Genomic DNA, 14,530 nt, shown 5'->3' with positions numbered 1-14,530 from the left:
GAGATGATCTGAATGTAGCACACAACTATAACTATATCTATAGCTATACATACTTCTACCTATCTATCTAACTAACTATCATCTATGTATCTATGTATCTATCTATCTATCAACTGTATGGTCTAGTACAACTTTCTGTGATGCATGTAATAGTCTGTATCTGCCCTGTTCAATACAGTAAGCACTGGACACATGTGGCTATTAAACATTTGACATGTGCGCAGTGCCACTGAAAACTTGAATCTTATATTGGATTTAAATTTAAGTAACATAAATTTAAATAGTCACATGTGACTACCATATTGTACATCACAGCTCTAAACTTTGAGTATCATGAGATTCATACTAACAAGGGGGGAGCATTTGATAGTTGAATTTACCCACAACAGCATCGCAGAAGTCATCATTGGGAAGTGGAAACTCTGTTGACCTTTCTTACACTTGTTTTGTAGTGTTTTAGTTGTGAATTATGTGGTTGGAACAGGTACCAACCATGTTTATTTCAGTGCTCTAAGTATCTAAAGGTCTTAATCTAGTCCCAAGCAAATAGATTAGAGTGTGACTATTCTTAGTTTCTTCCAGGAGAAATTAAAAATGGAGGCCAACTTATATATACACAAGGGCTATTTGCTGACCATAAAGCAGGGCAAAGAAAGGTCGCATATGCTGAGGAAGATGGCATTCAGGCCATGACTGAATAAGCATTGCTGTTACTCTCACTGGACCCTATTTTTCCTCATTTCATGCTGGCCAATGCCATTCTTTCTTCTGCTATTTAATGCCACTGATTAGACTAGGGTCAATCACCGCTCTTTTAGCATTTTGTCTGTCTCTGTAGTTTCTGTACATATCTGGGATTTTCCATTTGAAGACTTTTGCCTCAGGTCTTCCGCTACCTGACGACTCTTAAGGTACAATCCATGCTTCTCAAGCTAAGTCACGCACACCAACCACTACATCTTGTGAAAGTTCATATTCTGATTTGATAGTTCTAGGGTGGGGGTTGAGACTTGCATTTCAAATGAGGTCCCAGATGCTGCTGATGCTGCTGGTACATGGACCACACTTTGAGTAGCAAAAGTTTATCAGTAGCCCAATATTATTCTCTTTAATTCTCCTAAAGATGTTAGTGGACAGATACTTTAATTTTCTCTACATTTGAGCCTTAGTATTACACATTTTCTTAAAAAATTTCAAGCTATATTTTAGCTAGAGTATTGAAGTTTTTCCTGGGGGTATGCTATTCCACATTACTTGTAGCTAAAGTACTTTTGGGATTCTCTATGGGACATACTGAACACTGTACATGTTAGACAGAAATTCTGTCTCTTAAGTTACCCACCTCTGTTGGTGGGGACAGTGGCATAACCAGGAGATGTCCAAGAATAGTATAGACCTCGGGAAAAACTGAATTAAGACAATTTTTGCCTTTTTCTTTTCTCTCAGATTGACATCAGGGTGCAAACCACTCTCAGTTTGACTCTGAACTGCTATTCTATTTTTTCCCTGTGAGTTTTGGGAGTTTCATTTGGATTTCTCATCATCTAATCTCTGATGCTTTATATTGAGGTGCTTACCCCTAAAATGTCTTTCCTTTTCTCTTAGCTCTGTCTGATTTGGAGCTCGTGGCCCAATCTACTATCTTCATTTTTGCTGGCTATGAGACCACGAGCACTTCTCTTTCCTTCCTTATGTATCTTTTGGCCACTCACCCTGATGTGCAGCAGAAGCTGCAGGAGGAGATTGATGTGACTTTCTCCAATAAGGTGAGTGAATGATACCTGGAGTGAGAGGGTGAAGGTGAAGTCTTAGCAAGAATGTCTCCTCACCACTTCTAGAATAATTTTTCAAAATGCATAAACATCAATTCTTTCACCTACTCTATTTAAGATGGATGTAAAGAGACAAAAACAAAGGGAGAAACTTAGGCAATGTATGCTACTCCCGTAAATCTGAGATCTTTGAAAAAAGGGCTGGTCCTGATGTATCTGTTATCCTTTACCACAATATTGCCAGGTAAAAATCACAAAATCTCGGTGGCATCTAGCAATAAGCCTTTATTGCTCAAGTGTCTGGGTAATTATCCCTGTTGATATTGCCTGGACTTGCTTTGGTCTGGCTATTCGCTGACCTAGCTGGGCTTGGCTAAGCTGGCTGAGCTGACTCAGCTCCACACATCTCTTATGCTCCAAAAAACCTGTCTGGGTGTGCCCTTCTCAGGTCAACAGCAGAGGGCAAGGGCAAGAAGCCCAGTCATATGGGTGCCTTTCAAAACTGTGCTTACATCACACTTAACTAACATTCCTTTGGCCCAAAGCAAGCCACATGGCCAAGCCCAGAGTAAGGATGGAAGGACACTACAAAGTTAGATGGCAAAGAGCATGGACACAGGAAAGGGTGAAGAATTGGACCATTAGTGCAGTCTGCTACCCATGGAAAACTTTGCAGACTAGGAGAGGCTGGTGTACAGGGCAGAGCATATGGTAGGAAACAGAAGACATGACTCTGAGTCTTGACTTGGTTTTGGACAAGTCTTATGACCTTTCTGAGTCTTAGGTCTTTCAGATATAAGGCAAGAAAACATTTCAGGGTCTCCACAAATTAGAGATTATCTTTTTCTCTTGTAAAGCCTCTATTGGGATTCTTTTGTTTGTAATATGATGAAAAGGTCACTTAGAGACAGACACTAGCTAAACATTGTGTTCTCCCTTTTTTATAATAATAATTACAAGGACAATAACAACATGAGTAGCTAACATTTGCTTATTACTAAGTGTGTCTCTTCCAAATACTTTCTATTTTTAAATGAATTAATCATCGTAAAATTCCATATTAGTCAGGGTAGGGTAGGTTTAGCCTCAGTAATAGATTATCCCCCAAATTTCAGTGGCTTTACATAGCAAAGGTTTACTTCAAACTGACATTTACATGTCTATGTGGATGTAGTGGAAGATGAGAGTGGGAGTCTCTGCTCCACATAGTTACTAGGGATACAGGCTAGGATGCTCCACATTCTTGTAGCTGATTAACGGGAACAGTAGGCCTTCCTGTGGGCTGGGAAGTAAAGAACTAGAGTGTTGTTCACTAGTTTTCAAATGTTTGGTCCCCAAGGTGACATACATCACCTCAGCTCACAGCCCATCACCAAAGCTGATTTCCCATAAGTTCATGGGCCTGGGAAATGTGTGAGACTACATGGATGTTGGGTAAGCAGTGAATGTCTCTGTACAACAGCCCTATGAAGTGTCTACTCTAATTATCTCTGTGGAACATATCAGAAAACTGAGTTACAGAGAGAGAAAATACTTTCATACACTAGTTATAACTAACGGTGAGGAAGCCAAACTATACCCTAAGGTGTCTGGCTCCAGAGCCAAACTCTTAACCTCCAGAATATTGCCTCTTCAAAATAATACCAGGTGATGGCCACGTATTGTCTAGACAGTTTTCAGATCTCTCCCCAAACTGGATTTCTTTGTGATAAGAAGAAATCTGGCCTCTGTGGCTGGAGTGGCTTGTTTAGATCTTCATAGCTTATGGTCAAATCCTGAAGCTACAACTAGGGGACTTTCAGCAACAGAGATTGTGGCTGAGAGTGGGGTTCTGATCCTCTTTATAACTTTCGCTAGAAATGAAATTGACAGTGCTGTGGTAGCATCCAGTCTTACCTTTCTTTTGTCATATTTGTTTTAGAAAGGAACTAGTTTCTCCCCAAATTATTTATAGAGTTTTTTTTTTGTAATACAGTGTTTCTCCTCAAATTACATATATATATATATAAACTAAAGAGGTAGCAAGTAGGATTTTCCAACTAAAAAATGTTATGTTGAATAGGGCATTTGCTCTTTTATACATTCTCTTTCCTTGTTACTGATGTGTGGCCTCTGTTTTGAGAGGAAGCAGTGACTTTGGAATATTTCACTTAAGAGTAAGAGTCATAGTCTATTAGTCACATTCGTTCACATAAGAAAGAAAATCCACTACGTGGTAGTGTGAGGGATTTCAGACCCTGTTTAGGGGATTGTCCCAACGGTCTCCTATAGTCCTGGGAGTCCATGCTACTCCGTGCATCTCAATGGGCCATTGAGCAGGTCAAAGGACATGGTAGATATTAAAATGTCTATAAATGCTAAGGTCCTTTATCAATATGAATTATTCTTTCATACTCCTAACATTTCAATAGTACTGCAGAGACTGAGGGAAAAGTTGATCCCAAATCGCAGTTTATCAAAATCTGTTTCTTTCTTCCCAGACACCTCCCACATATGATGCTCTGGTACAGATGGAGTACCTTGACATGGTGTTGAACGAATCTCTCAGATTATTCCCAGTTGTTAGTAGACTTCAGAGGGTCTGTAACAAAGATGTGGAAATCAACGAGGTGTTCATTCCCAAAGGGACTCTGGTGACGGTGCCCACCTTTACTCTTCACCGAGCCTCGGATTTCTGGCCAGAGCCTGAGGAGTTCCATCCTGAAAGGTACAGGGCCCCTGGGAAAGAGAACCCACCCTGATATTGGCAGATTAGAGCATATTCTGATGTCTCTTAGTATAAATGACAAATGTGTGATTATACAGTCATTTATTTGTACATCTTTTTATTTTCGGCAGTTTTTTTCCTTATTGCAAGAGTGGTCATTGTTGTTGTCAAAATTTTACCAACTGTAGGCTAGAGAAAAGAAAATTATAGCTGTCCACATTGCTAATACCTTAAGATAGGTCTCACTAACAATGTGATGCATATCTTTATGCAGATTTTTCTATGCATACTTAGATTTCAAAAAATTAGAATGGGGGTCCGGCCCCATGCTGTAGTGGTTAAGTTCTGTGTGCTCTGCTTTGATGGTCTGGTTCGTGGGTTCACATCCCAGGCGTGAACCTACACCACTCACCAGCCATGCTGTGGTGGCGACCCACATATACAGTGGAGGAAGATTGGCACTGATGTTACCTCAGGCCTAATCTTCCTCAGCAATAAAACAACAAAAAAATTAGAATGGTATTCTATTTTCTTTGGTTTTGAACCTCTTACTTTATTTACCAATAAACTATGAACAACATCATATGTTACTATATATATATACATATATACACATATATATGTATATGTATAAAGATAGTATATATATTTGTGTATGATTGCATGCATTTGCCATAATTTACTGAACCACTATCTGATTTTGTGAATATAGGCTATTTTTCCTTTACATTTTTCTATGCAGTTCCCTCCAGCTCTCCTAATTTACCACCCACATTCCCACATTCCATTTTTTCAAACATTGCTGCTGTTTCCTCTAGCGTTACTGTAAGAGTGAGGTGACGACCTGAGAGGTCCTCATCCTGATGGTTTAAGCAGCCTCATTGAGGACGAACGTGAGCATAGGTCCCCCGTGCTGTCTGTGGCTGCAGTCCTGTGCCAGCTCCCTTCCACTCTCAGTATTGGGTGACCCTTCCAAAGGGAATTACTCTGTTGTCTAGACTCCGAGACATCCTCCTGGGAGGGGTCTTGAGCATGCTCTTCTGGGAACTCAGAGCCAAGGTCTGACTTTGGGCACAGCTTGAACTCTGGAAGGAGCTGACGCTTTTGCATTTATTGTATTGGTGAGCACAATTTGGAATGAACTTTTTAGGGCACTAGCTGAGATCTAGACTTTCATTAACTCCTGACTATAACCTCCCTGATGACAGGGTCCTTGTCTTGTTGGCATGGCATCGTTAATGCTGGCATAGCGTCTACACATAGTACTTGTTGAAAGAATAAGTTAGAGTGGACCGAGTGCTCTGTTTTCTGGACCAGAGGACCTCTATGGTTCCTGCAAGCTCTGCTATTCCCCTCCTGTAGTTTCACAAGCATAAAACCAGAGAGCGCTCACTGTACTTCTCTTTGATTAATTCATTCATCAAATAGAGAGTAAGTGCTTACTGTGTGTCAGGGACTGGGACAGGCAGTGAGAAATCCAAATGTTAAAAAATGTCTAATATGAAGAATTTTTGATATATACACGCGTATATGTGTTTTGACATACGTACAAGCACATTCTATAGACACAAGTCTATGGAATAGTTTTAACGTATCTATGTGGGTCCACCAGCTGCCCAACAACCATCAGCCCATGTCAGAAGCATCATCCTGACACGCTGCTACCCTTCTTCTGATTCCCATATTATTTTAAGGCATATCATGTATAACTATTCCAGAATGTTCTCCAAAATATAAGGACTCTTTAAAATTACATAGCCACATTGCCATTATCGCTTTCCCCAATCCACAATTTTTCTTCATATAATCACGTATTGAGGAATCAAATGAAATAAAGCATTGGTCTAACCTTCAAGGAACTTATAGCTGATGGAACAGAAAGAGAAGGAAGTCAGTGATTATAAAATAGTAGAGTAGCATTATATGCCCATGTAAATCCTCTGATGTAAGCTATTCTATGGGGGAGGAGGAAGAAAGAGAGAGAGAGCCGGGAGAGGAAGGGAAGAGAAGGGAAAATAACAATTTAAATAATGGGAAGCATTTCTCTTTCTTCAGCAATGGCTTATAGTTTTCGGTGTATAGGTATTTCACCTCCTTGGTTAAATTTATTCCTAGATGTTTTATTCTTGTTGTTGTGATTATGAATGGGATTGTATTCTTGATTTTTCTTTCTGCTTGTTCATTATTAGTATATAGTAACGCAACTGATTTTTGTACGTTGATTTTGTACTCTGCAACTTTGCTGTATTCATTGATTCTACCTAATAGTTGTTGGGTGGATTCTATAGGGTTTTCTATATGTAGAATCATGTGATATGCAAATAGTGAGAGTTTTACTTCTTCCTTTCCAATTTGGATCCCTGTTATTTCTTTTTCTTGCCTAATAGCTCTGGCTAAAACATCTAGTACTATGTTGAATAAGAGAAGTGAGAGCGGGTATCCTTGCCTTATTCCTGTTCTCTGAGGAATATCTTTCAGGTTTTCACTGTTGAGTATAATGTTGGCTGTGGGTGTGTCATGTATGGCCTTTATTATGTTGAGGTAGTTTCCTTCTATACCCATTTTATTGAGAGTTTTTAAAATCATAAATGGATGTTGGACCTTGTCAAATGCTTTCTCTGCATCTGTTGAGATGATCATGTGACTTTTAGTCTCTATTTTGTTAATGTGGTGTATCACATCGATAGATTTGTGGATGTTGAACCATCCCTGCATCCCTTGAATAAATCCCACTTGATAACGGTGCATGATCCTTTTAATGTATTGTCGTATTCAATTTGCTAATATTTTGTTGAGGATCCTTGCATCTATGTTCATCAGTGATATTGGCCTGTAATTTTTGTTTTTTGTGTTGTCCTTATCTGGTTTTGGTATCAGGGTAATGTTGGCCTTGTAAAATGAGTTAGTAAGCATTCTGTCCTCTTCAATTTTTTGGAAGAATTTGAGAGGATAGGTATTAAATATTCTTTGAGTGTTGGTAGAATTCTCCAGAGAAACCGCCTGGTCCTGGAGTTTTGTTTTTTGGATGTTTTTGATTACTGTGTCAAGCTCTTTACTTGTGATTGGTCTATTCAGATTTTCTATTTCTTCTTGATTCATTTTGGAAGGTTGTGTGATGGTAAGAATTTATCCATTTCTTTTAGGTTATCCGATTTACAGGTGTATAGCTTTTCATAGTGTCCTCTATAATCCTTTGTATTTATGTGACGTCTGTTGTAATTTCTCCTCTTTCATTTCTGATTTTATTTATTTGCAGCTTCTCTTTTTTTTCCTTAGTGAGTCTGGGTAAGATTTGTCAATTTTGTTTATTTTTCATAGAACCAGCTCTTGTTTTCATTGCACCTTTCTATTGTTTTTAATCTCTGTTTCATTTATTTCTGCTCTGATTTTTATTATTTTCTTCCTTCTACTGACTTTGGGCTTTGTTGTTCCTTTTATAGTTCTTTAAGGTATAGTGTAAACTTGCTTATTTGAGATTTTTCTTGTTTCTTCAGGTAGGCCTGTATTGCTATAAACTTGCCTGTTCATACCACTCTTACTGCATCCCATAATTTTTGAAATGTTGTGTTTTCATTTTCATTTGTCACCAGGGATTTCTTGATTTTTCCTTTGATTTTTTCATTGATCCAATAGTTCTTCTGTAGCAAGTTGTTTAGTCTCCATATGTTTGTGGCTTTCCCAGCTTTTTTCTTGTAGTTGATTTCCAGTTTCATATCAGTGTGGTTGGTAAAGACGCTTGTTATGATTTCAATCTTCTTAAATTTATGGAGGCTTGCTTTGTTTCCCAACATATGGTCTATTTTTGAGAATGTTCCACGTGCATTTGAGAAGAATATGTCTTCCACTGTTTTTGGATGGAATGTTCTTTATATATCTGTTAAGTCCATCTCATCTAGTGTTTCATTTAAGGCCACTGTTTCCTTCTTGACTTTGGATGAACTATGCATTGATGCAAGTGAGATATTAAAGTCCCCTACTAATATTGTGTTGTTGTCAATTCCTCTCTTTAGGTCTCTTAAAAATTGCTTTGTGTAATTTGGTGTTCCTATCTTAGGAATATCTATATTAATAAATGTTATATCTTTTTGATGGTTTGTGCCATTTATCCTTATATAATATCCATCCTTGTCTCTTGTTATCTTTTTTGGCCTGAAGTCTATTTTGTCTGATATTAGTATGGCTACACCCACCATTTTTGGTTGTCAATTGCTTGGACTATCATCTTCTGTCTCTTCACTCTGAGCCTATGTTTGTCTTTACAGCTGAGATATCTTTCCTGGAGGAAGCACATTGTTGGATCTTGGTTGTAAATCTATCCAACCACTCTGTGTCTTTTGATTGGTGAATTCAATCCATTTATATTTAGAGTGATTATTGATATATGAGGACTTCATACTGCCATTTTATCTTTTGTTTTCTGCTTGTTTTATATTTCCATTGTTTCTTTTTCCTTGTATTTCTGTCTGCCATCTCAGTTTGGTGGTTTTCTTTGCTGTTATTCTCAGTTTTCTCTTTGTTTATGATTTGTGACTCTGTTCTGATTTTTTGTTTTGTGGTTATCATGAGGTTTGTATAAAAGATCCCATAGATTAGGTAGTCCTTTTTCTGATAGCCTCTTATCTCCATTAGCCTATGCAGGTCTGTCACTTTCCTCTTTCCCGTCTAGGTTATTGTTGTTACAAATCATTCTTTTTGTGCTGTGAGTTTGTGACCAAACTGAAGTAGTTATAATTATTTTTGATGCTTTCTTTCCCTTTAGCCTTATGTTATAATTAAGTGTTTATCTAACCTATTCTGATATAGAGTTGCAATTTTCTGATTCTGTCTATTTATCACCTTCCTCAAAGCCTCGTAACCCTTTGCTTTTTTGTTTCAGGTAGGAGGGCTCCTTTCAACATTTCTTGTAAGGCAGGTCTAGTGGAGATATACTCCCTCAGCTTCTATTTGTCTGGGAAAACTTTTATTTCTTCATCATATCTGAAGGATAATTTCACTGGATATAGTATTCTTGGCTGATAGTTTTTGTCTTTCAGTATGTTGAATATATCATTCCATTCTCTCCTGGCTTGTATGGATTCTGCTGAAAAATGTGCTGAAAATCTAATGAGAGTTCCTTTGTGGGATATTTTCTTCTCTCTTGCTGCCCTTAATATTTTTTGTTGTCATTGACTTTTGATAGTTTTAATATTATATGCCTTGAAGAAGGTCTTTTTGGATTGATGTAATTAAGAGTTCTATTAGCTTCATATACTTGCATGTCCAGTTCCTTTCCCAGGTTTGGGATGCTCTCAACTATTATTTCTTTGAATAAGCTCTCTGCTCCTTTCTCCCTCTCCTTCTGCGATACCTATTATCCTTATGTTATTTTTCCTAAATGAGTCAGAAATTTCTTGAAGAATTTCTTCATTTTTTAAAAGTCTTTGTTCTCTCTCCTCCTCCAACCAAATCATTTCTCAATTTCAATCTTCAAGCTCACTGATTCACTTCTCCATATGTTCTACTCTATTTTTAATGCTTTCTACTTTATTTTTTATTTCATTAATTGTGTTTTTTATCCCCAGAAGTTCTGTTTGTTTGTTCTTTTAGAGTCCATCTCTTTGGTGAAGTACTCATTCTGTTCATTAATTTTATTCTTGAGCTTATTAAGCTGTCTTTCTGAGTTTCTTGTAACTCTTTTAGTTTCTTTATGACAGCTCTTTTGAATTCTCTGCCAGGTAGATGGTAATCTTCTATTTCCAGATTGGTTTCCGAAGAGTTATCATTCTCTTTCTGTTGTGCCGTGTTACTGTAGTTCTTCATGGTTTTTGATGAATTGATAATCTGCCAGTGTATTTCTGGTAGTAACATCATTTCTTATTTGAGTAAGGCTTTGATACTATGGTTCCAAGTTGCTACTGGTTGTATTTGAGAGCCTGTCCTTTCCTCTCTCCATTGCCTCTGCTAGAGGCATTGTCAGTGCCCTCCTTGTGCCACTTCTGCCTCTGAGGTGCTGGTGCCTTGCTGCTTATGATGTAACTGCCATCTCAGGTGTCACCACCCATGTGCCCAGGCTGCAAGAACTTCTGTTGCTTCCAGGGTCACCTGGGTCTTGTGTTCCTTCAGTGGCTCTCCATAGGTTCTCTATATGCTCGGATGCTGCTGTCCTGTGCACCACTTGCACTGGTGCTCCTGTGTTGTCTGGCGGTGTTGGTTGCATCAGTACCAAGGGTGCCAGGTTCACAGGTGTTGCTGTTGCCACTGGAGGTCTGGGGTCCAGGGAACTTGTATGCACTCCTGCAGCTGGTGGAGCTGGTGTTGGGGGTCCACCAGAGGCAGCAGTTTCACTGGTTCTGCTGTGGTTCCTGATGCTTCTTGTTTCAGATCCACCCTGCCACCAGGGTTGGGGAGCAGGGGCTAAGCCAGGAGAGTTTGGTTTTGCTGCTCATTCCTGCAGCCTCTGTTCTCTGGTGCTAGCTGGTGTGTTTTCAAAACTCAGCTCAAGGTACCCCACTCCAGCTAGGATAATCCGAGTTTTGTATACTATCTGTACTGTTGGAAAGACCTGGCCACTGCCGGGAAATGGGGAAAGGACACACATGCTGGATCCCCTGGGAGATAGCAAGTGATGTTTATTGATTTTGCTGCCACCACATCTGCTTCCAGTCATGTGAGGCTTTGTGCAGACTTCTTCTGCTTCCACCGTGCCTGCTGTTTTGCTCTGCTCACAGTTGCATGTTGCATGAGCAGTGGTGCCTGCTGTTTCTGCTCCACTCGCAGTCGTGTAAGCCATGGCACTTCCTATTTCTTCTCCACTCACAGTGACATTTTGCAGACGCACGTGCCAGGATCTGCATCCACACCCTGGATTCATGCTGCCGGGGGAGGGGCAAGTGGCTGCTTCCGTAATCCCACTGCCTCCAGGGGTTCCAGTCCTGCCACCTTCAGATGTACAGATGTATGGATCGCCTATGCACCCTGTTGTGCTGTGTAGAGAACCATCTGTTGCTCAGTGGATGTCTGATTGGTTGTAACTTTGAGAGGAGAGACAAAGGGAACAACTCACTCCACCATGATGCTGATGTCACTCTCTTAGCTCATATGTTCTTTATGTTTCATTAACTTGTTTTCATCTACTATTGTGGAACCAGGTTCAGTAAGAAGAACAAGGACAGCATAAATCCTTATCTATACCTGCCCTTTGGAACTGGACCTCGCAACTGCATTGGCATGAGGTTCGCTACCGTGAACATGAAACTTGCTGTTGTCAGAATACTGCAGAACTTCTCCTTCAAACCTTGTAAAGAAACACAGGTCAGATGGTTAATGTTCCACATAAATAATGTCTTATTGGGAATTTTTTTTTTAACTGGGGGGTCTCTCTCTCTATATATGAAAGAATGTATTCTATTCAAAGAATAATTTACTATTGGCCAGAGAACCTATTTGGAGCCATCTGTGACCCTAGGGTCCTTCAGCTCTGGACTGCTAAGTCTGTGGTGTTGTAAAGACACAACTATGAAGGTCATCTAGAGTCAATTCAATGAGCATGGCATGAATATGAGCAGTGCTTTGAACTTGAGCAAAGATGTAAATTCAATTTCAAGTTCATAGGAAGGAAGGGGAAGTGTTACGCACAGGCTTGAAATGCAGCAATTACCATGTCATGACTTTTGAAGGATGCTCTTCTCCACCAGAACTTACAGAAGCTTTGTGACAGCAGTTCTCAACCACTGTCTATGTAATGAAATCAACGAGGAGCTTTAAAAAATCCTGATGACCAGGTCATCTCAGAAATTCTAAAATAACTCACGAGAGTGGGGCTTAAATGCACCCCTGTTGTATCTCATGTGTAGCCAAAGTTGAGAATCACTGATTTAAAGGTTTTATGCCAGTTGTGAAGGACTCCCACAGCCTAGGGCCATCTGGCTATTTGATCTCACATTTTGAGAGCCATACTCCAGTTAAGCTGGACTCCTCTTCCATCCTAGTAATAAGTTTATCAATGTTCTTTCTGCTCTCCTCCATGTTCTGTTCTTATCCTTCAAGTTCAAGTTCAATCTCCAAGCCCCTCCATGGAACCTTCCTCATGTAGTCCAGAGCCCATTCTCTCCTCTGCTCTGTTATCAGTTACTGCAGGCTGGTATCATGGGTTCGACCACCTTAATTAGTACTTTGTCATTAAACCATCCAGTTTCATGCTCTATGTTTTATTTTTACCTAAGACTATCTTTAACTCTAGCTGGTGCCTTGCAAGTCATACAGTAAATGCTTAAGGAGTGATTTAAGTTGATTTGGAGCTCTTGGATAAAAATTTTGAACAATTTTAGTTATAAAAACTTAAATGACATTTGTATATGTGCTTGTTGTGTGTGTGTGTGTCTGTATGCAGGGGAAATATATTATGCTATTTTAAATTATAAAATAACAAGGTTTTATATTTATAGAAAGACCTGGAATCTCTCCTCTGATGAACATCAAGAATTGTTGCCATTGATTCTTGTCAAATAATGTCCTATAATAAGGATTATTTCTAGGACTCTTGCATTTAATATGTAACTCCTCCCCTTAAATTGGGTCTCTTCAGGGGAGAGGAGGATAGAGAGGGTTTCCATCTTATTTTTCACTTTAGGGCAATTGTGTGGCCGTCCTGTAAGTATGTACAAACAGGGGACTCAGTCCTGAGAGAAAGCAGGTCTCTGGCACACTTGGGATGGGCAGACACTCCCTGCAAGCTCCCAGTCATTCACAGGCTGGTGCTTCTCACCCTCCATGACAGTTTGCTTGTGCTTCAGTCAACTGAGTCCCAAAGATGAATCTGCTGGTGGTCTCCCTATGCTGAAGGAGTGACTGGGTGAGAATGGAGCTAAAACTATCCGTCAAAACACTGTAGGTCAGAAGTTGACCATTTGCAGTACACATGGGATCCAAGAGATGGTAGAAAATGGGCATAATGCTTCAAAAAGCCCTTATCCCATCTTGAATCTGGATGGGTTCCACCGGGGGAGGTGACTGCACTCTTTAGAAGTTGAGGATGATTCATGCAATGAAAATGTGTACCCACTCAGAATTACCTTGCAAGTTCCAACATATGTGAAATTAATTCTATGTTGCTTTTCAAAAGAGTTTGCCACAAACCCTAAGAATCTGGTTTAAATGTAAATGGGTCATTCTTTTTACTTAAAATTGAAGTCAAAAAGGAACACAAGCCAACATGATTTTGTCTCTGGCCTGGTCCAAAAGTGTGCTGCATAGATATTTTGTTGAATGGGTGGATGGATGAAAGCTTTATTGTCCAGTCTGACACAGCTTATAGACTAAGTATACAGAATCAAAGATATATGATGTTACAAGTAGTTTATATGTTTTTAAAGTATTATTGCCCTTAATGTATCTCGTCTACTTTGCTTCTGTTGTTGGGGGGGCTTATCAGTCAGTTCTCATATGCATGTTTAACTGTTGCAGATCCCCCTGAAACTAGGCAGGCGAGGAGTTCTTCAACCACAAAAACCCATTGTTCTAACGGTTGAGTCCAGAGATGGGACCGTGAGTGGAGCCTGACTCTCCCTAAGGACTTCTGTTTTGTTGTTCAAATTAGCTGTATCCCAGAACACCGAAGACCTCAATTTACTTGTGAATAACACAAATGAAGATGGACTTAACCTGCTGCACTGCATGGATGCCTAGGGATTATTACATTCATTACACTTCCTCAGTGTCTGTGTAGAGTATTATGTGTTGTTCAATATAAAGGAGGGGCCTAGTAAGTACCAGATATGTGGACTCAACTTATTTGGTTCTCACAGGATGATCTCCATCCACCTCCGTTAGTACCATCTACTTGTCCTGAGTACTGATCGAGAATAAAAGTTTCTCAATAATTGTATCAACAAACTTCAATGAAAATAAGAATTATTGTGCTGATTGTAGTAGTGACATTTATATCACATGTTCATTTTGAATCTTCTATGAAGTAAAAATTGAGAAAGTCAATAGACACCTCTTTAGAAAAGTATTATCTGCTGTCTTTGTGCACATTAGGGGGACTCTAGGGACCTGAATCAGTGAGAACCAG

The 14,530-nt window shown here is 39.4% G+C and overlaps 1 protein-coding gene across 1 annotated transcript in view; it reads left to right on the top strand.

Moving 5' to 3' along the window:
• The window catches only part of LOC131422203 (cytochrome P450 3A12-like), a 34,398-nt gene extending 20,265 nt beyond the window's left edge, over window positions 1–14,133 (top strand). Inside the window, exons 10-13 of the mRNA XM_058569211.1 lie at window positions 1,606–1,766; window positions 4,253–4,479; window positions 11,607–11,769; window positions 13,921–14,133. Coding sequence (XP_058425194.1) covers window positions 1,606–1,766; window positions 4,253–4,479; window positions 11,607–11,769; window positions 13,921–14,016 — 647 coding nt within the window. The 3' untranslated portion in view covers window positions 14,017–14,133. The remainder of the gene's footprint in view (window positions 1–1,605; window positions 1,767–4,252; window positions 4,480–11,606; window positions 11,770–13,920) is intronic.
• The last annotated feature ends 397 nt before the right edge of the window (window positions 14,134–14,530 follow it).

Source organism: Diceros bicornis, chromosome 26 (assembly GCF_020826845.1).
Source record: "Diceros bicornis minor isolate mBicDic1 chromosome 26, mDicBic1.mat.cur, whole genome shotgun sequence".
NCBI classification, from domain to species: domain Eukaryota; kingdom Metazoa; phylum Chordata; class Mammalia; order Perissodactyla; family Rhinocerotidae; genus Diceros; species Diceros bicornis.
This window is presented reverse-complemented; position numbering and strand designations above follow the sequence as displayed.